This window comes from Artemia franciscana, chromosome 7 (assembly GCF_032884065.1).
Source record: "Artemia franciscana chromosome 7, ASM3288406v1, whole genome shotgun sequence".
In the NCBI taxonomy this organism is placed as follows: Eukaryota; Metazoa; Arthropoda; class Branchiopoda; order Anostraca; family Artemiidae; genus Artemia; species Artemia franciscana.
This window is the reverse complement of record NC_088869.1, coordinates 50,532,094-50,555,409: the sequence shown is the minus strand read 5'-3', so window position 1 is coordinate 50,555,409 and position 23,316 is coordinate 50,532,094. Positions and strand designations below refer to the sequence as shown.

Here is a 23,316-nt window from a genome sequence, read left to right as displayed (position 1 = left end):
GCTTTTTATTCCATTCCTTTGAGTCTTCAACCAGCATTATCAGTGTGAAAATTAGGTCTGCACATGATCTTCCAGGTCGGAAGCTGTGTTGTTCATCACGAAGATATTGGTCCAGTTTCTGCTGTAGGCGTTGTAGTATAATAATTAACATATGTCTAATGGGTATCGACATTATGTTATTACCTCTCCAGTTTCCCCAAACAACCGCATCGCCTTTTTTGAAGAGCTTAATATTGGTTCCTCTCGTCCAGTCACTCTGCACGTTCTGGTCGCTCAATATCTGAGTTAGCAGCTCAACCCAAACTGTCATGCAGTCGCGGACCGAAGTTTTCAGCATCTCAGATGTAATGCCATCTATTCCTTGCATTCTTGCGTTCTTCAGCTTTCGGACGGCGGCTATGATTTCTTCTGGAGACAGTGGTTCTTCATTTACATTAAGAACCATAAATGGAGTGTCAGGAATTATATCTCAGTCATTTATTCTCGGTCTATTTAGTAGGTTCTCGAAGTGGGTTGTCCACCTCTCGTCAATCTTCAAAGGGTCTATCAAAAGGACTCCATTCTCATCCTTTACTAGATTATTCCTGTTATGCTTGACTCCAGTCTTCTCATTGGTTAATCTATAGACTGTTTTCGAATCTCCCTTCTTTGCTGCCTCTTCCGCCAAAGCTGCTTTGTGTTCAATAAATTGCCTCTTGTCGGTCCGGGCACTCTCCTTTACTTGTTTGTCTATTTCTTTATATGAGTCTTGCAGAAAAATTAATTCAGATGCGTCTGTGGCCGACAGAATGGTAAGTTTGGCTTATTTTCTTGCATCAATTAGTTTCCAGGTTCGTTCGGAAATCCATCTTTCTTTCTTTTTCTTCATATAGCCTAATTCATCCTCTGCAACTTCTTTGTACGTGTTTTCAGTTTCTCCCATTTACTTTCGACATCAGCACTTCGTTCTAATTCCGATTGCAGGGCTTCAAATCTATTTGAAAGTTCTAACTGGAATATTCGTGTTGTTTCCTTGTCGTTCAGTTTCTCAGCGTTGAAGCGTTTGTGTGGTGTCGGTTTATTGTTTTTCTTTATCGCTTTTAACTTTAGATGGATCTTGGCATCCATGAGGTTATTTTCTGATTGTATATCAGCGCCTCTCTAGCTTCTCATATCGAGTAGACTCTTCCGCCACTTGCGTCAGAAGAGGAGGTGATTGATCTGGTTACAAGTGCGGCCATCCGGTGAAGTCCATGTACATTTGTGGATGGTCTTATGTTGAAACAATGTACCTCCTACGACAAGGTTGTTGTTCAGGGCGTAGTCGACAAGTAGCGTTCTGTTTTCGTTCATGTCACCTATTCCATGTTGTCCCATGGCTTTAGGACAGTAACTGTGACAAGATTCTACTTTCGCATTGAGATCACCTACGACACATGTGATATGGTGTCTATGAATTTCTGCAGCAACACTTTTTAGTGTTTAACAAATGTTTTCTTTCTCTGTTTCATCCGCTTCTTTAGTTGTTGCGTAGCAGGAAACGATTGAAAGTTTTCCATCGGCTGACCAGAATCGTGTGTAAATAATTCTTTCGCTTACAGGTGTCCATTTTAGCATCGCTCGCCTAGCTGTGGGTCACATCAGTACACCTACACCTGCTTGGCGTCTGCTTTCATGTCCGCTGTATGCGAGGATGTAGCCATCTTGAAGGGGTTCCATCCCACTACCAAGCCACGTAGTTTCACTAATGACTGTTACGTCTATATTGTACTGTATAACTTCTTTCAGTATCTGTTCAGTTTTTGAAATCTAGATCATCGTCTTCACATTCCAAAATCCGAGATTCAGTTGTTGCCTCGTAGTCAAAAATCGAGTCCGGGGGCATGCTGAGGTTATTAGAGAAGTAGTAATCATATCTGAGGCTAAAGTCGACGATTCAGCTGCTGGTTTCTTTTTAGAGGGACAGGTAGCAAGCCTATCGCCCTGCCTTCTTCCTTTCGCAACCGGACTTGGGAAAATGTTTCTGACCAATAGAGGTTATTATCATCAGGATGTCCAGGTCATCGAACTATCATGTCTGCAATATTTTGAGAATGGCTAATGGTAGGGGCTTGACTGGCTTAAAAGTTTAAGTTGTTTATAGATGTGAGTAATTTTTGTAGGCGTACTTTTGTTTGTTTTTTCTTGTTTTTTTTTAATTTTTTTTTTGAGCATTTTGTCATGTAAGGAAGGTAATAATAGGGTTTCAGAGGGTAAACAACACTATCAAACATAGTGAGTCAGTGGTTCACTATGTATCACCTTATACTGGCACAGTAGGTACCACCCGCCCTCTAGCCATCAAAACCAAAATCCAATGAGACTGTTATATTATAAAAAAAACGGTGGTGCTATTTACAATTTCTAATCATGAAGGGTTCCAACAAGCCAATAAAAAATGTGGTATGATCAATCGAAATAGAGACAATTAAAAAGTATGGGCATAAAATATTTTTCTAGGGCGTAGCAAAAACTTTAAAGATAGCTAGCAAAAAAAGCAAGGTTGTAAATTATCTTCAAAATTGGATAACGAGGTCAACCATTTTATAAATAATATCACATGGATCAGGCAACTTGTTTCCACCTGAATAGATGGCAGTTAAGGTATATGGCCTAAATTCTCCTCGTTTGCTTTTGTATTTTGTTTTCTTCTTTTTTTGTTCTTGCTTTTTTTTTCAACGAAATTTTTATGAGGGCTTATCAATATTGTTTTATAACATTAGGCTTTTTATTTTAGGTTGTGGAGACTGAAGCTGATCCGGAATGGACACTGTTGTATTATTTGAGGAATAAGCGTATCCTTTTAATTGCTAGACCGGTTACAACTATTATTTGTTTCTGTTAGAAAAAGAAAGTTGGGCCAACTAGTCAGCGCATTTTATAATTTAGTTTACAACTTCTTTTTTAATGCATACCTTTTTTTAAGTTGGATTTTTTTCTTATATTTTAAGCATTCTAGATTTAAAGTTTCTTTCAATGCCATATTAAATATCCTTTCTACATGTTTACACTTAAAAACAGAAATTTCAGAGATTGTACATGTATTTTTTTTGCTCATATCTTGCATTATCCACTCTGATTTTTGCTCCTTTAAGTTAAATTGGAAGGATCAATTCATATTAAAAGCAATTTTGGCCAAAGATAGTAATACTTCTGAACAGTTTTGAAGTAAAGCGGAATTTATTTAAACATATTTTTAGCCGTTTCTAGGTGGTAATGATGAACTAAAAATACCTTAGATTTTATTTGTGGTGACAAAAAAAAAGGTTTCTTTTCCTTAATTCGATTTCTTATAGTTGGCTTATGTGGAACCAAACTAGGTTGTGGTGAAGGAGGATGTGGAGCCTGCACTGTTGTCATTTCGAAGATAAATAGAAGAAATAATTCTAAATCGTAAGTTTTGATTGTATAAAAGAGATGTATTGCTGACACTGAAACAAAAATTTGAGGGCTTATTCTCATAGTGAATTGAATAAGTAAAGGAAAAAAATCTACCAAAGTTTGAAAAAACACAGTTAATATTTTATCAGGAGTTTTTTTTATGAAGACGAATTACCGAAGATTACTGGTTAAAATTAATTCAAGGACCGTAAGTTAACTTTGGGACATAATTTTCATTGATTTTATGCTTAAGCATCCAATTTCCCAAACTTCACTTTATTTTGTTCATAAGAATACGTTTATTTTTAGAAACAGAGACAGGATTAAACAACCGTGGTTCCAATAAAAGAAAATAATTGGTCGTATGGCTTTAATAGAAACACAGTAAAACAATTGATATATTGAAATATGTGGCCTATGAGCTGCAATTCTCAGTTTAATTCTCGGTTATGTCGTTATTCTACATATATATATATATATATATATATATATATATATATATATATATATATATATATATATATATATATATATATATATATATATATATATATATATATATATATATATATATGTGTATATATCGGTATTATATGAGCCCCTTCACTTAAGGAAACATTTTAAGAAAACAATTCTTACTTCATAATATGCAGAATAATCACAATTAACATATTTTTCATGGGGAGAAACTTTATCTTTACTTCTTTCATTGTTTTACACTTTTTCTACTACAGTTCTAAATTTTTTGTCTATTGTCTAAGTCTTGAAAAACATGCTCAAACAAACGCTCAACTGACATCTAACCTAACCTAGCCTAACCTAATTGCTCAGTATGTTTCTATTAACATGTGGTTTGAGAAATAATTAGATTGCACTGATAGTGTTTAATTTGTATTTAAAAAAGAAAAGGCTTGTCGAATCCATTCTTATTTTTCAGAAATTGTTTAAAAACAAAAGTTTAGAACAATAGAATAAGTAAAGATAAAGGTTCCCCTTATGCAAAATCTGTTAGCTAGATTATTCTGCATGAAGCATGAATTGTTTTCTTAACGTATCTCCATGTGTGAAGGGGCTTATCTAGGCTTAAACCTATATATTATTAAATAAAAAAAACAAGTGTTTTGAACTGAAAGTAAGGAGCGACATTAAAACTTAAAACCAACAGAAATTACCCCGTATATGAAAGGGGCTGCTCCTTCTTCAACGCTCTGCTCTTTACGCTAAAGTTTGACTCTTTCTCTCAACTCTACTTTTTGAAAACAGTAAAAACTTTAGCGTAAAGAGCAGGGCGTTGAAGAAGGAGCAGCCCCTTTCATATACGGGTAATTTCTGTTCGTTTTAAGTTTTAATGTCGCTCCTTACTTTCAGTTAAAAACACTTGTTTTTTTATTTAATTTCTGAACGTTTTTTAGTTAATCCATGTTTTGATTTCGGCTCTCCGCAGATGAATAATTAAAGCGAAATTTGCATATTTATTTATTTGGATAAACGGCTTTCCCATAGTTTTGATCGAATGATGTTGCGAAAAAAGGAGGGGAAGGAAGCCCAGTTGCTCTCCAATTTTTTGGGTACTTAAAAAGGCAACTAGAACTTTTAGTTTTTACGAACGTTTTCATTAGTAAAAGATATACGTAACTTATGAATTAGCTTACGTAACAAACTTCTATGTTCGTATGTTTTTATTACGTATATGAGAAGGTTCGCCCACTCGTCAATACCTCGTCAATAACTCTTTGCATTAAAGCTTAAATTTTGTCCCCTGAATCACAAAGGCCGTAGAATAAATAGTTGAAATTACTAAGAATCCTTTAGCGTAAAGAGTGAGGTATTAGGAGGAAGTGAACCCCTTATATGTGTAATATTTTCTGTTCGTTTTAAGTTTTAATGCTACTCCATACTTCCAGTTGAAAAAAAAAATTTTCATATTTATTTTCTCATTGTTTTTTTAAATAATGCTAGAAAATGCTGCGCCCCCTTTATGGAAATCTTCTTCCCCCATGACAAATTCCTCCATGGAAAATTTCCCCCAAATAGCCCCTCTTCTAAACCCCCCCCCTCCCAACCGAAAAACCCCCCTGAAAACATCTCTACATTTCCCAATTACCATTAATATATGCAAACACTGGTCAAAATTTGCAACTTGCAGCCCCTCCCACGGGGACTGTGGGGGAGTAAGTCGTCCCCAGAGACATATTTATAAGGTATTTCGACCATGTTGAATAAAATGGCTATCTCAGAATTTTGATCCGACTACTTTGGGAAAAAAATGAGGGTGGGAGGGGGCCTAGGTGCCCTCCGATTTTTTTGGTCACTTAAAAAGGGGACTAGAACTTTTCATTTCCGTTCGAATGAGCCCTCTTGCAAAATTCTAGGACCACTGGATGGATACGATCACCCCTGGGAAAAAAAAAACAAAAAAAAACAAAAAAACAAGCAAATAAACACGCATCCGTGATTTGTCTTCTGGCAAATATACAAAATTTCACATTTTTGTAGATAGGATCTTGGAACTTGTACAATAGGGTTCTCTGATACGCTGAATCTGATGGTGTGATTTTCATTACGATTCTATGACTTTTAGGGGGTGTTTCACCCTATTTTCTAAAATAGGGCAGATTTTCTCAGGCTCGTAACTTTTGATGGGTAAGTCTAAACTTGATGAAACTTATATATTTAGAATCAGCATTAAAATGCGGTTCTTTTGATGTAACTATTGGTATCAAAATTCCGTTTTATAGAGTTTTGGTTACTATTGAGCCGGGTCGCTCCTTACTACAGTTCGTTACCACGAACTGTTTGAAATGATAAGTATATGTAGTGCTTTGATGAGATCAAACCAAAGATTTTGGTTTTAATGAAGATTTTGCCTTTTTTGTCCAGGTCCGTAATTGCACAGGCATAGCTTACAAATACTGCCATACTAATATTGGTAACAGCACAAGGCTAAAAAGTCTTTCTTTTGTTGATGTTGCCCTCCAGTGTTACTACTTAATTAAACTAAATATTATCTGAGATTACACCACAGATATTATGCGAAAAATCTTATTATGCGAAAAACTTTATTCTGTATTAAATTCAGGTCTTTGGTGCTCAGATGGGCACTCATTTGGATTTAAACTCCGGATTTAAACTTTATGCTGTATTAAATTCAGGTCTTTGGTGCTCAGATGGGAACTCATTTGGATTTAAACTCCGGGATTTAAACTTTATTCTGTACTATATTCAGGTCTTTGGTGCTCACATGGGGACTCATTTGGATTTGAACTCGGGGTAGAAGTTTGCTAAGTTTGTGACTCAAATTCACCTAAAGTCTGTATTCTGATTCTCTTATTCTTTGATAGCCAATCAATTAATATACCATAGCAAAGTATCTCCCTGTATTTAAGATAGGGCAGCCTCTCACATTTTCAAGAAAAAAAAATTTTAGACTACATTTTTAGAAGGGTGTGGAGGCAATACATTAACCGAGACTTGTTCCCTACTCCTTTCTATATGAAGTATTAACTTCTGTTTTTCTAGCATAATAGTTTTAGCAATAATGATTAAAATGATGCCCTGTATACATGGAGGCGCTATCCTGTTATCTACCATGCTTCAATGACTTTCCTAAATACCGAGATTAGCAATCAGTGTATCCAATTTTGGATACTGTTATATTTGTTAAGTACTAAAATTAGCACAGCTGTTCTCCCGGGTTTGGATCCAAAGAGTGCTGACTAGGGTACCTAAAAGTCACCTTCAGTTTTACTGGGAACTTTTAGTTCGTTGGCGCTATTTTGGGGGAAGTCTGCTTCAGTAGGCAAGCCTATCTACATAGTGTTAGTCATGATATTTGTTCTTATGGAATTTCATCCTCATTAATCTTTTAAGTACTTCTAAGAAGTTCTTGAATCTATTAACCGTAAAAAAATCATATTACATAATTATATACTCTTGCAATAGGGATGACATATGAAGTCATTCAATCGTTTAGCCAACACTTTAGACACACCTTTATTAATCACGGGGAATGGGCTCGTAATTCTCAGACTTATATTTTATCGCTGCTGGATAAAAATAAATTAGTAAGAATAATAACGCAAAGTCTAAAATTTTGCCTTCAAAGGAAACCGAACAACCTTTAAAATAAAGTTTATTTGTATACCTCAATAGTGTGAGTGTATATTATTCGGTATGAAAGGTCTAATAGACTAAGAATAAACCACTATAATCTGTCTAATAGCCTCCATTTATTCTCCCAAATTAATGATTTTTTTTTGTCTTTTCTAGACATTTGGCTGTGAATGCTTGTCTCACTCCGGTATGCGCGTTACATGGAACCGCAGTTACTACCGTTGAAGGCCTTGGATCTGTAAAAACAAAGCTACATGCTGTACAGGAGCGGTTAGCTTCTGCACATGGGTCTCAATGTGGATTTTGTACACCTGGCTTTATAATGTCTGTTTATGCTCTCCTCCGAACGAAGCCGTTGCCTTCTATGGAAGAAATTGAAACCTGTCTCCAAGGTATTTTGCTTTCTTAGCCTTAGACATCGAGTTTATTATTATTATTACTATTTTTTTAATGTAGTTTTTTTCCGGTGGAAGTAAAGAGCGAAGATAAAACTTAGAACGAAAAAAATTTTGCTTTGTAGTTTATTCAACATGTGTTGGCAATATTGGTTTAAATAATCTGACTTTTTATATTTCCCTAAATTCACAGAATTCGGAAAAACTTTGTGCTATCAATTCGATTGAAATTTTACCCTAAATGAGTCTACGGTACAAATTTCTTTTCGTAATAAGCTTTTACTATTAAGATTAATTGAAATAATTGTTACAATTTCTGAACCAGCTTTAACTGTCAATTTTTCTCATTTGACAATTTTTTTCAAAACACGTTTTTAGACTTCCAGTTACTATGTTTTTCAGTTTTTTCTTTACTAGTTTGCTGAAAGGACTGAGAAGGGTAGCACTAAACTATCCTATCTGGGTTAGATATGTAAATGATTTAAAGAATGACCAGAGATTAAATTGAAAAAGTTTATTCTACTTAAAGTAACAAGTAAAATTAAAACTTAAAAAAACAGAAACTATTTTGTACATGAGGGGGCCTGTCCCCTCCTGAACCCCTCACTTTTTATAAGTAAGTTTAAAGTTGGGTACCAATCTTTCCAAAACGACTGTTGAAATAAAAGGGCCGTTGAATTGGAATAAGAATCTTTTTTAAAGCACTAAAAATTTAAGCGCAAAGAGACGAGGGGCAACCCCAAAAATATATGGAATAGTTTCTGTTTTTTTTTCTTCTTACTTTCAGTCCAAAAAATACGTTTTTTTTATTTAATGTTAACAAACACCAAGTTTATTCATTTTTAAACCCTCCACTTTGAGCAAGATTTTTCTCATTCCGTCTTATTCAGAGTCAATATAAATAGTCATAGCTATACCCTAGTAATATCTGAGATTTGCTTAGCTATGGATACGAGGAGGAGAGATGATGTGATGAAGTATTCCCACCCTACAACTAAAAATATTGCCATAGACATCGTTTTGAAATTGACCATTCCATTTAAGATGAACTGGACCATTTCTACTAAAATTTCTAGGTTTATTCCCCTTCATGAATTATAGCAACCATACAACTTTTTTCATTATCAATTTCACTTTTGGCTATAGGACCGTTCGAAATTATTATTTTTGTTGCAAATACTGTTTTTTATATTGGTATATTTTTAAGAAATTTAAAACACATTATTATCAAAATAACGAGTATTAGTTTCTTACGATTATAACATAATTAGCCTATTCTCCGCCATCTTTGTTTTTCTCTCATTCACCCTTATATACTTTACTTTTCAAATATTTGATCAAATGCTTTGTCATCTATTCTTAGACCAATAAGAGCGAATCATTCATCAAGGCGTTTAGCAGAATTTTCTCACTGTATGTCTCTTCAGGATTTTTTTTTTTTTTTTTTTTTTTTTTTTTTTTATCTTCAAATTCGAAATCTGAAAATTAAGTTTGAAAATTTTGCCGGCTGCGGGCCATTGTAAATTCTATATAGTGTGATTTATTTTCAAATTGCCACAGAATAATCAGACTCATTGTTTCAATGGTTTATTGGATGTTGGCTCTAATATTCACCTAAACGATACAAGGGATGGTATTAACTTCCGTGCACCCAGAACAATTTCTTCCCATTTGTTTCCCGTTTAGCACAGAGCACCCAAAATTGTAATAGTTTAAAAACTTATTTTAAGACCATTAACCTTCACATTTATTTAGAAGCACTATCAAGAAACCGTTTTGGAAGCTTATAATTTTCTATTTACATGTTTTTATGGGAAACTATGATGTTGTGTAGTTTCCAGAGGTTAAAAATTTATTTTTGTTTCGATATATTTAATGATTGTTGTTGTGATATTAGTCGTGTCGGTGGCAAAGTTCTTTTTTTCTACTTTTTTCTCTCAGACTATTTCCTCTACCTTTTCATGGACATGTGTCGGTGGAGGCAGGGTAGATTTTTTTAAAATCTTATTTATGTATTTTATTAGTAAATCCTTTCTTGTTATTACCTTCAAACATCTGGACAATCCCTCAGCGTGGCAAATCCTCTCCTCCAAAACTTAAATTTGGGTCCATATCTGATTTGACTTGATGTGTTAGAAGATCATGCCCACGGATCTATCCACATATTTACCACACGAAACAAGAACGCCAGTAGAATCAAGTTAGTCGGCACTAAGCCAAGGCTATATGTTGGGTGTTCAAAAATGTCTCATTTAAATTGATCAAGGATCAATTGGATTGCACGAAAACTGTGACGTTGGCTGTTGTCACAAATCAGAACGATTCCAAAAGTACGTATTCCTCTTCTTCTGTTTCGACTTACTCTCCATAGAAATTGCATAGCTCCGTAGTAAAAATCCACAGTAATCGGTGTTCCGTATAGCATCAACTCCACAAGCAACAGCCCAAAACCTTTGTAGACCCCCAAAAAATAATTGCCGCAATTTTCGGCTGCTGAACGTATTTTTGAACATTTGGGTTTGTTTGAGGAATAAGTATGCATTTATTATCATCATTGTCGATTCGTTCTGGACATTTCATATTGAGTCCAGGTATAATAGCCTGTTATTTTAATTTAATGAAAGAAATAACTTAGAGGACATCACTTTCAAACTGATGAAAACCCCAACTACACCGTTACAATCCACTTCAAATCACTGGCAAGTGGCAAGGTGGCAAGATTTTATGAAAAAAGCTTTTTCACAGATATTACAAATGACTCAGTCATCAAGGCTACTATTTAGAAAAGTAATATTGATTGTAGACTACCTATGGTTGTACAATCATTCTTTATTTTTGCCTGTATTTCCTATATAGGCAATCGGAGGCTGGGACAAAACAATGCCCGTGTATAACCACCAACGAGTTTTATAGGTATTCCAGCAAAAATATAGCTTTGCAGGCCTTTTATTACCTCTTTTGTTAACTTTGCTTTGTATTCAATTCGTTCGGCATTCGGCCCTTCATCATTGCTTCGCCAGTTTTTTTTTCATCAACGACTTTTTATTTGATATAGTCAGCAACGAGTTCCATGCTTTGATGATTATTCTGCTATTTTAATGATGTCCTTATTTGAACTTTTTTACAAGGGTGCACGTATTACATTTTGATTCAGGACGATCATGGTTTTGTTAAAAAGTGTTTTATTACTTTTTTGCTTTAATAGAAAATGTTTGTCTTTTCATTGGTATTAGAGACACTATTTGAAAGAGACCAGTTGGCCATATGTCTCCATCTTTAGTACTTGCCCAAATCTTTTTCAGGGGAGGGAGGGAGAGGCGAATTTATCAAGAGTCTTTAGGACAAATAAAAAAAAATGCCCCCATAACTAAAATTTTCAAATCATACAAAAATGGCAAATTATATATGCTAGTCTTATTCAGGGGGAGGGTTGCAGTCAAATTAATTCACTCTGAAGGCATATATATCCTTAGTTGACCTCTACACTTTAAAGAAAAACCACATATGATTTTTTTTAACCCATTGTTTTCATGTCATGATATATGTTTTAATTCATCGAGTATTCTTAGGACTGGTGCTCGTGATTGAATCACATTAAACTGAAAATCCCCTTTTCTAATACGTTTCAGGAATGCCTACTAAAAATGTTTAGTATTTTGCATTCAAATAAATGACATAAGCGATTGAAGGTGATCACTTGGCTAAATAAATTGCCGTGACAGGTGGATATTGATCCTCATTCATCTGTGTGAACCTATAGCTCACATGTTAACACTGGGGCAAAAATCGTTTGACATGGTCATGAAGTTGCCCACATAGCAATCCTATCTGTTTTTTTGTACAATTTAATAAGTTTAGACATGCATATTATTGTTTTATTTCAACTTGAAACAATATTAATAGTAACTTTTGTTTTATTTGAAAAAATCGTAACAGTGGCTAAAACTGTTCATTGATGTAATTTTAAAATCTTCATATTTTAGCAGTTTTGCTATGTGCAAGCTTGATTGATTATATTTGGGCTATTAATTTTAAACAGGCTAAAGTCAATTCTTTTCAATAATCTCTGTCTCTGTACAGACCTTCATGACAGTTGATGCTTGTCAGAAGGAATCTAAACAATAATTTTCATGACCAAATAATTGCCTTAAAATCTCTTATTTTCCTGTGAAAGCTGAATTTTTGATAAAATGAACTCAGCAACTTAATTCCCTTGAAAAGTTAAGTTTTTCCCTATTGGGCCATCTTTATGGCCATAGATTGATTGCGTTTTGGAAATTTTGAATTACTTAACTAAAAGAGGCCGAGTGAGAGAAAATTAATTTTATTCACTTGAATAGTATGGTATGTGATCTTTTCAGGTAATCTTTGTCGCTGTACAGGATACCGCCCAATCCTTGAGGGGTTTAAAACCTTTTCAAAAGAATTTCAAGGATGCTGTGGAAATGTTCAAAATGGTTCATGCTGCAAGTCGGAAGGAAAGATAGTAAAAGCTACTGGTTTGGTCGCAAGTCCAGATTTCATGCCGTATGACCCTTCGCAAGATTTAATTTTTCCCCCAGAACTAGCGGTAGTATTTTAGATATTTTTTTTTCACTGAATGTATTCAAAATCTTGTTTCTTTCTTTCTCTACCTCTTGTGCTATCTGTTTTTTATTGTTTTTTTATATTTTTTTTTTCTAAATAGTGTGTTTCATTCATGTTTTTTTTCTCTTTTTTTTTTGATTTCTATTCAATTTTTTGGTATTTTTGTCTTTATATTTCTGAAAAATCTTGCATATACCCTTTAGGAGCTTTTTTTTCACAGCTTGTTCTTATATCTTCTGTGTATTACCTGAGCCGTGTTAAAGTCCTACGTATAGATGAAACAATCCATGACTAAAGTGCTTATAATGTAGATCAGGTATAATTGGATGAGTTCTGTTGTGTTCAACTTTCAAACGTAATTTATATAATTTACCTATTAGATTTATAAATACCTGTTTATTATTAAATACCTATTTAATTTACCTGTATCCACCTCACTGACCACATTTCGGTTGCAAGGCCAGATTCCAGCCTTTTTGAAAGAAAAAGTGATATTCTACGGACACAAGTTTTCTAGGTAAGGTGTAAGGCAAAGGTCAGCCACCTGGTGAATAGACTGGACCCAATCACTGAACTTAAGCTTGGGATCACTCCGTAAAGGACCAAAATCACCAATATCTAAGAGTTGAAGTCGATGGGAACCTTGGTGTTGAGAAGTTAGAAGAACAATACTGTTTTCTTAGCAGAAAGAAATACATATTGGATCAAGGTGGCTATCGTGATTATTTAGCTAAAGGAGATGAGAATTGCCCTTTGAAGACCGTCAATGCCTTTATAATTGTTGTAGAGCCATTACAAAATTATTACCATTCACCCAGCCCAACGGTTGACGAGTCTTAGAAAGCCAGTAGTAACTTTTCGTACCGTATCAGGCTGGAATTTTTTTTCGTGGTAAAATAAAAACTGACAAGATTTTTTGGTCAATTCCATTGATGAAGTAAAACAATTTTTTTATTTTATCCACGCTTAGAAGAGGCGGTTTTCGTACCTGTGTAACCTCTGTTGGTGCCACAAATCTTGACAGTTTAAGAACCGTAAGAATGCCAGTCTCATTGATATTCCACATAAACTCAGATTTTAATTGATGCTTGCCATTTAAATTTCATTTGCAACAGTGTATTCAAAGACCAGCTTTTTAACATCATTTGAGTTAAGATCATGCTTTATTGCTTTATACAATGACAAGATAGTTGCATATGTCCCTTTCCTGTTCATTAAAAAAGATCTACCTATTGTGCTCTAGACACTTCTCAACTTTTCTGATGTTCGTATCGATTGCTTTTGTACTGCTATGACTGATCTCCATTACAATTTATAGTGCCCGACAATTTCAGAAAATTTTCGTAGTTAAGCGTGGGTATTCCTGCCATCTCTTTGTAGAGTGATGGCTATTACTTATACAGATTTCTTTAATTTTTGAAATTTTCTGTTTTATGCTTTCAATATATATTTCATGAAGGAGGTTAGAATTTTTGGATAATCCTAAAGGAACTTTTTTTTTTAATTTTAAAGCGTCGTAGTCTTTTTCGCTCACTTCTTCCCTTGTAAATGTGCTCGGGTTTTGCTCTCTCAGATTTTTCTGCTGTGAACCGCGGTTCCCAAGCGTCTTTCGTGCGTACTTTCATGCCATTTCTAAGAAAATACGGTCGTAACCGAAGAAATAAAGCAATTTTCAATTCTTACCTATGTAGGATTGAACTAAAAACATCTGGTTTACGCCCAAAAAATGTATGGGTCAACCCCTCTCCCAGCAACAAATGTGACACTTGTCTGTTATGAGGATGATGTCGTTAATCTTAGCAGGTTCATAGCGTATTGAAGAAAACTTCAGCATACTTGAGAATGAATATTCTAAACTGGGGCTGGAATTTTACTCTGAAAAATATGAGCTTATTCTATTTAAATAGGGTAATTTGGGTCTCACACCGTCAGTCCATTTGGGACGTTCTTTAAAAAAAAACTCAGTTGAAAAACTTGTTTTTCTTGGTTTACCAATTGGCCCAACACTAAAGTAAACCCGTTTGCTGTTGATTTCCCACCTTGAAAAAAAATGTCGCGCGTCTTATGCTTCAATTGTCCGAAATAAAAAACGTTTCAACCGAATAATCTTCGCTAAACTATATAATTGAACAGCACTACCACATTCTCTGTAGATGGCACCATTTTGGAAGAATTTCTCACAAACAGATAAACGTAAACTCCGTTCAGAATATTTCAAATTTGCTAAATATTTACTTCATTTACCCCCATGGACCCAAAATTCAGCACCAATGAGTAATTGTAAAATAGACGACCGAGCAATAGCTTCGGCAAACCTTATTTCGAAATACAATCGCAACATTAGTTTTCACTCGTGCTTTCCCCTTCTTATACGGTGATATTTAAAGTTGTATGTATTCAAAAGTCGTTTAGTACTTTATAGATGTTCTTTATAAATTGTTTTGATAGTTGTGATGTCTCTTTTTTCCTTCCTCATATTCCTTTTTTTGGTTGTTTTATGTATAATCCGTCTCTGTGTACTTTTGTATTATATGACGGTTCAGAAATAAATAAATAAGTAAATAGGCTATATATTAGGGTCGATTCTGTTTTACCTTCTTACTACATTTAATTGTTCATTAAGATATATAAGATACTAACCAAATTCGACTTTTTTGCTTTTCAGGTGGACTCTTCTTTGGACCTCCAAAATATACAGATTACAGGTAAACGTGTTACTTGGTATAGGCCAAGCTCGATGGAGTCATTGATATTACTGAAAGACAGAATGCCAGAAGCTAAAATTGTATGTGGTAACACGGAAGTAGGTAAGAACTGTGTTTGAACAGGGGAAGATCTAGAGCAAAAACTTTGGGGAGTTCCAATGTGACAAGGGTGCCAATGAACAAAATCTTGAGAGAAAGGCAAAATATGACAAACTTTTAATAATTTACCAAATCGAAGAATTTATTCTAAAAAAAGATTAAAAATAAGAAGAAAAGAAATGAGGGTACCAGAAAAAATCTCGATGGGCCAGGGTCCCCCCTTAGCCCCTGGATCTGCCACTGTTTGAGCTAACGTAAACTTCTGAGAAACTCCTTAGAAATCTTTTAGAAATAGAAGTTTTGGCTCAGTCACCAAGTAACTCATATTCCAAGCATCTTTAAGTCTACACTCAAATGGTTTCATGTTAGATTTTCTCAGATTCTGCAAAATCAAATTTAATTCCTCCTCCGTATGTAATAAACTTACAGACGACGCGTTTTTACGTCAGCTATAGTCGTCAGCCATATATAAAGAATTTAAAAAAGAAGAAATTAAAAGTGGCGATTACTTACCAAAATATGGGAATAAATGGTGATTAAAGAGTGACTCTTGTCAATGAAGCTTGAAACCCTAAAAAAAAAAAAAAAAAAAAAAACAACATAATTTCGATAACAGTATATACATATGTCTGTAGAATCTGTTTTTTTGCTGATTCTAAGGATGCACAGTTCATGAATTTAAATTTGTCTTCTATTTAACGTAAACAAATTTGCACAAGTGGGTTGTTATCATGATAAGAGTTATACCACAAAATTCCACTTATCTGGGAATCCTTAAAGTACAGATTTCAAGGGATTTTAATCATTCCATCCTTTTATTTTGAAGAATTATGATAAAAAGTTCATCTTAAGCCGGAAGTGGGGAGATTTGATGGGAGAGAGAGTTGAGGAAGGGGAAATATTTATTTAGGAAAATCCTGTTTTGTTATGAAATGTAATTGTACGTTAATAAGCCTTTGTTTCTGATGTATTTTCTCGCAAAATTAAACTTAAACATACATGACAGGGAGTTGAAGCGTACACCGTACAGTTAACATAACTCTGAATGTAATATTAAAGACGATAATGAATTGGAATAAACAAAATATAGTTCACTTCAAATGGAAGTAAAGAGTGGTTTTAAAGTATAAAATGAACCTGCATTGCTCTATTTATGATAATAATGCCACCTCACCTACGCCCCCACTCTTGACAATTTCTCAATACTTCAAAAACGAATGTTTCAAACAATAAAAATCATCAACAATATCATGTCAAAATAATCGTAAGATCAAAAGGAAACTTACTAGGGAAAAAAAAGAAAAGAAAATCTATTGAATTCGTCGCTAATATAGAGGCAGAGCCCACAAAGGGCAGACATGACAAATGCAACTATTATTTTGACTGCCCTTTTTTCTCACATTTTCGGGAATTGAAGCCCCAGGTCAGGCACAATCTTAATGCCAATGAATGTTTTTGCAAAAACTACTTTAATTATCAATTTATTCAAAATGTAATTTTTCGTCGGTGATAAGAAAAAAAAACTAATTAATATTTACAAGAGATACCCAACATGGATAAAAAAGCAAAAAATAAATTTATATAAGTCGATCAATAAAATTAAACTCAAATAAAATTAACAGGATTGGTAATAGAAAAAAAAAAAAACAACAAAGGAACACCGCATTGCATGAAATAAATTATAAACAACACACAAGGGAAACAGAACAGTGATAGAGAGAGAAACAGCCTTACACTCTACACAGAGAATATCTGTTGGTTATAATTCTTAATACACTGATAATAATTCAACTAACAACTGTTTCCTTTTAGGCTTGGAAATGAAGCATAGGCACATGAACTATCCGGCGCTTATATCACCTATTTCTGTCTATCAGCTGCATGAATTATCTGTCAAAGAAGATGGCGTAGTCATTGGTGGATCTGTCACCTTGTCAGAAATAGAAGAATTTTTCGACCGTTTGATAGAGGAAAGAGGCAAGAAGCAAACGAGAACCTTCTTGGCAATTAATAAAATGCTTGTTTGGTTTGCAGGAAAACAAATCAGAAATGTTGCGGTAAGTTACAAGACAAGCAATAAATTAAAAAATAAATCTGGTTAAGAGTGGCATAAAATAAGAAAACAAACCATCAATGTTCAAGCTCAGGCCCATTGAAACATTTCTCAACGTTTTAGTGTCGCGACAGCCCTAAAATGGTCAAAATAAAGCACGCCACTGCACGGTCTCTTTGCATACGTATGTAATTAGAGCTTTAGTACTGAATTATTTGCTTTTTAAGAAAACCTAAATACCTTGATTACTTATTTTTTAATATTACTAATTAGTTATCGATCACTTTGTTAATGGATCACAATTACTTATTGAGTGATTCGTCCTTAATCGTTTTAAAGTATTTAGTTTTTGCATTTGCAGGTACTTCTGTGTTTGCCAGCATTTGTGCGTGCATTTTATTGAAACCTAAAAATTGAAAATAAAATATTCTTTTTACACAAATGTTAACTTTTCTCAACTGGCAGACTGCAGACCCTGGCTTAAGAATCGATTGTCTGGAAAAAGTATTCCAAACTTTCCTAAACAATAAAATTCTATTTCGAATGTGCTGGGAATATAAGCTAAGTGCTAGTTATATCTTTATACGTGGGAATAGAGGATGGAATTCCTTCCAAGTTATGGGTCTAGATCAACAGTTAAATGACAATTCCTGTGGAATGTCTTACTACAAAATTTTATAGAAAGTTCCACCAAGCTCTCATTGCAGTTTCCGCCTGAAGGTCCATTAAACGGAGATCAGTACCACCGGTAGAGACTGTATGTTCCAATGCCGTATTTTTTTTTTTTTTTTCAGAGATTTTTTTTTTCAATTTATTGAATACATTCAGCACTTTCTTAAATTGTCGTTCAGGAAAGTGTTAAACTGTGTTAAGCTTGCAGAAACTCCTAGGTTATTTCTTTGATCATAATGACTTGAATTTTTAAACAAAATATAAATATATAACAATTGGTAATACTTTTAATTGAGACAACGACCTCAATTGCATAAAACAATGAGCAAGTTGCTCAATTGGGGAACGACTCAGATTCTAAAAAAAATAATTTTGATAGCAATCAATATATGAAAAGACTTGGCTTTGTAGGCTGATTTTGACTGTATAAAATTCATTAAAGTTAGTTATATCGATCAGTAGCTTCGAGTCTGTGAAAATTTACCTGATCTTTGAAAAAATGGACGAAACAACCCTAAAAAGGCAAGTGATCTTTGTGAAAATCACACCATTAGAATCAATATATCAGAAAGCCCAAAGGTTTATAGAAAAAAGATCACAGATGTGCATTTATTCGTATTCGTTTTTCCCCAAGGGTGATTGTACCAAGGTAAGGGTCTTTGAAGATCAGGAAGCAAATTAGGAGGCACATTCTATGAAATAGTCACCTGTATGTCCTTAATTTTTTTTTTAACTCTTAAGGTCAAAGATGCCCTTTATCTCAGTAACAAATTTCTATGTGTAAGCAATGGGTGAATTGCAATAGATTATAGCCCTTGCCCCGAGGGATGTCGGAGGCTGATATTCTCATGGACATAGTTTTGACTATGCCGAACAATGTTGCTATCTCAAAATCTTGATTGGATGGGGAATTATTGGGAGGGAGTTGGTTACCCTCATGTTACTTTTATTCTTAAGAGAGCATGTTGGGGTTCCACCTCTTCTTGTTCTTCAGATAAATGACAGGTTCCCTTTTTCTTGATGACATTTACTTAGTATAATTTCAAAGAAAAGGCTAAATTCTTGTTGCTATATCAGTGGTGTCTCAATAAGTAAACTTTCGGACTAAAATCTATGTCGGTCTGTCTGGACTTGGCCATTGATAGATAACGTTATTGAAAAATCTGGGAGTTTTGAAGCCTTCATTTATCGGATTATACCAGGTTTCTTTGTGTGAATATAGTAATTTTTTAGTTAGTTTGCTTCTAGACTGCAAAGTCTACGTTATAGAGTTCAGAGTTTATGTTTTGTCAGAGTTTATACTTGGACGAATAAAAATGAGATTATTTTTCCCTAAGCCCAGGCAGAGAAAGAAAAGAGTTTTCAAGAAGTAACTTCGTTAACATATCACCAGAAGGGTCCACTTACCCTCAAAAAGAGATAGTTAAAGAGTTTTCAGTAGGGACACAGACTCTGGCACCTTTTGCCCAATAGTGTGGCCCTTGAAAACGCAATAAACATTTTAAACACATATTGGTAGCAACCCTAGAACGCAAAGAAATTGTAGAACCCTTTTAATCGTTCAATCACGTGACTAGACTCCAGCGGTACCGCCAGTGGCGGAACTGTGGCGTTAGAGATCAAAGAGTGGTAGCCTATAGGATACAATATCAAATAGCTGGTAGCCCCAATAAATCTAGTACTAACAGGGCACTAGAACTTTTAGTTTTCTAGCAAATGAGCTCCTTCTGAAGTTTCTACAGCAACACCTTCTATACGAAGTGCCTTGAAGAAAAAGTAAAACATTGCACCCACATTTTTCTTTACTTACGCAGCGCTATTGCGCTGCCTATGAAAGGACAGAATTATGTCGACCGAATCATTTTGCCTAGAAAATATTTCTGAATTGTTATACTCCTTTAGTGCTGATTTTTAAAGATCATAAACTTAGCAAATAGGAAAGGTGCAGAAAAGGTTTTAGCCATGTGTAATGCCATAGATAAGTATGTTAAATTGACAATGGAATAAGATGAAATAAAATAGCTAGTTTGTCGGGGATTCAGTAATCGAGGAAGGGTTTTGTTTCATCACGACTTATATGACTTTTTCGAGATGATTGCATTTCAAGTAATATATCAAAGGCAGTGGACGACCATGGTTCTTAATAAGAAGCTAAACTTTGTTCCATTTATGTTATTCTGATGATTTGAGTGTTCTAGGTAAAAATATTTTTTGCATATTTATAAATCTTTTGAGGTTTCAAAATTCTAGGGTTCAAACTATATATGACAAATTGGATATCAAAAACTAATTGGTTTAAGGCTAGAGAAAACAGAGAGTTAACATGAGTTTAGTTGCGATGAAAATATGAGAATATAAAATGACATTAGGTACTGACAAAATTGACCGAGTGGATAAGGATGAAATAATAAAGAATAACCAGAGCCAATAGAGCGTGAATTTGACGTTTTAGTTGCTGGGTCTTTTTTTAAAGAGACAGGTAGCAAACCTATTGCCCAGCTTGGTGGCACCTGGAAACGGATTCCAGACCTTGTATTCCCCGCAGAGGGTCAATCCATCGTTAAGTCTAAGTGGATAACTTCATTTATTTACGTAATGAAGTAAAAAGAAAACAATGATGATCATTAGGGACTGCAACGCAATTGGTACGATAGCAATTATTAAATTTGGGAAGACTGGGGAACAGGGTTACGATGTAAATATCATGGTTGCAAATAATATATTTGGAAGAGTTTTGAATGCAGCTACCACTGCAATCATGATAGGGATTATTTCAAAGAAGCTTTTTGTAGGGCTTCTCTCGCTATAGAAAATTTTCTTAGAAGAATAAGTTAAAAAGCCTTAGAAATAAGAATAGGAAGCAAGAATTCACGGTAATAACAATTGTTAGGCATGATTCTGAAATAATCAATTTATAGAAAGATGAGGAAAGTATCTTATTTTTTTCAATGGATTTTTTCTTCGGAGAATTAGTGTATGTAAAATATATCTTTATGAACACTAAAGGAATTTGTCAAATTTACCACATTACAATTATAAAAGACCTATAACATGGTCTTTAAAATAAAGATAAAAAAGTTCTTAAAAAAATAAGAAATGCTTATGTTCTAGGGTGGTGAAAAACACTAATCCAGCTGGATTTGACAGGACTTCACATGGATGCCTTATTTGGTTTTCATCTACTAAATAATCCAATTGTCCCGTTAATATTTTTTTTTACTGCTGTTAAAGATTTGTTTCGAATAAATTCTTTGTTCCTTTGGTTCAATTTCACTTTCTAGGTCTATACTGAAAGAAAGTTTGAGATGGTTAGAGTACGTTCTGTGGATGAAGGATGACAAATTGCCGAACTTGGCCATCCGTCTTGGGCTAAACAGAAAGCAGGTTGTCCTCGTCTAGGGTGAGAAGATGTCATAAAGAAAGATTTAAAGGAAATGGGAACTTCTTGGGAGGATGTAAAGAGGGAGGCTCTGAATAGATTGGGATGGAGGAGGAGAGTGCGTAGCTATATTGGCCCTAAGGTGGCTTGATGCTGCGGCGAATTGTTAGTAGTAAAGTAGTTATTAGTCCCTCGCTCTTTACGCTAAAGTTTGACTCTTTGCCACAATTCTACTTTTTAAAACAATTAAAAGCTTTAGCGTAAAGAGCGAGGGATTGCGGAGGGGACAACCCATTTCATATACAGAGTAATTTCTGTTCGTTTTAAGTTTTAATGTCGCTCCTTACTTTCAGCTAAAAAAATTAGTTTTTTTTTATTTAATTTTTCATTTAAAGCAGTGTAAGGAAAACTGATTTAGTGTCGGAGAAGTATTGGAAACCTGAAAAAATGTTTTATTTTACAGTTCTTCTCTGATTTACGAGTTTAATCGCAATGATGTTGAATTAATACTTCCTTCCTTATCTGGAGATGATAAAGTTGATTTTATTCAAGTCTTTTAGAGTTTTGTAAAATTTCCTGTTCTTATTTTAGGAGAATAAAGTATGCACAAGTCCAACCCCTGTGGCTAGGAATAAGCACATTTACCGCCACCTTCCTTTCGGTTTATTTATTATAAAATGTTGTTTTAACCTTTAATTTTGTTTTTTATCATGTTTTATTCTGTGTACATACATTATTTACCTGTTTATTTATAGGCACTATCTGGTAATATTATGACTGGTTCGCCTATATCTGATTTGAATCCGATACTAATGGCAGGAAGAGCTCGACTTCTTCTTTTAAGTGTGCAGGGTCAGCGTTGGGTACCAATGGATGATAAGTTCTTTACAGGATACAGAAAAAATATTATCAATTGCAATGAGATCATTCGTCAAATTTTTATTCCTTTCAATTCAGAAGTAAGCAATATTTTTACAAAGTACATAGTTTTATTTGAACCTTGTACCAGGAAGATTCAAAAATCACTTTAAACTTTTCCTGCGTTTAACCTCTTCTCGGTTCAACACTGGAACAGACTATGTACAAAGTGATTCTTTGGGTGTGTACAACTGACTGTTCAACTGTGACTTGAAATAATAGGGCCGACGAATGAGAAATATTTATCATATAGGTAAAACAACTTTGTGTAAAAATTAGAAAATCTGACATTGTTGGACTCGTGACGACCAACTCACTGAAAATAGATAACTTCAAGTTTAAAATTTTATTTATCATATCGCTCCTGTGGACAAGAGCTTAAAACATCCGCTTTTGGGTTTTTCACAAATTTTTAATTTTGCAGGTTAATTTAATTAAGATCGCAACCTCTTTTATGGATTTTTTTTCTTTTTTCTAAATCTTTTCAAATGAAAATCAAATTCTTTTGATGTATATTTTGTTGCACAAATCTTGTTTTTAGAATTTCTTTTTCTATTGACAAAGTGCGCAAGAGAAGTGTTTATTTTGAAATACTTGAAAAAGAAATTTCTACGTCTGTTCTGATCTCTTCTAGCAAAATTCGCAATGTAAAAATTTGTGAATTAATCAACAGAGCATTGCAATTCAGTATTTCTGAATCTTACACATTAGTTCTGAATGTTATTAAATTGTTTTACCTGAATTAAGAAATATACATTCTATCCATTAAAAATAGAAACAAAAAGAGTCTATGGAACATCTTCTTAAATACATTGAACAAATAACGAGGCACAAACTAGAAAAAAAAAATCAGTGATTACGATTTGAATGGTTCAGTATTAGGGTGAGCCATCCCTCAAAAAGTCTTTTGTAATACAGACGCCTGAACCTAAGTAAAACTTTTGCAACCTTGAAAGAAAATCATATGCTCTTATACCACTACAGTAATTGCTGAAA

At 34.1% G+C, this 23,316-nt stretch overlaps 1 protein-coding gene across 2 annotated transcripts in view; it reads left to right on the top strand.

The window, feature by feature from the left end:
* Positions 1-23,316, top strand: part of LOC136029422 (xanthine dehydrogenase/oxidase-like) — a 135,913-nt gene that overhangs the window by 12,734 nt on the left and 99,863 nt on the right. For both annotated transcript variants that reach the window (XM_065707797.1, XM_065707796.1), the window contains exons 3-9: positions 2,756-2,813; positions 3,315-3,411; positions 7,669-7,904; positions 12,269-12,477; positions 15,160-15,301; positions 17,111-17,355; positions 22,158-22,361. In XM_065707797.1, coding sequence (XP_065563869.1) covers positions 2,756-2,813; positions 3,315-3,411; positions 7,669-7,904; positions 12,269-12,477; positions 15,160-15,301; positions 17,111-17,355; positions 22,158-22,361 — 1,191 coding nt within the window. The remainder of the gene's footprint in view (positions 1-2,755; positions 2,814-3,314; positions 3,412-7,668; positions 7,905-12,268; positions 12,478-15,159; positions 15,302-17,110; positions 17,356-22,157; positions 22,362-23,316) is intronic.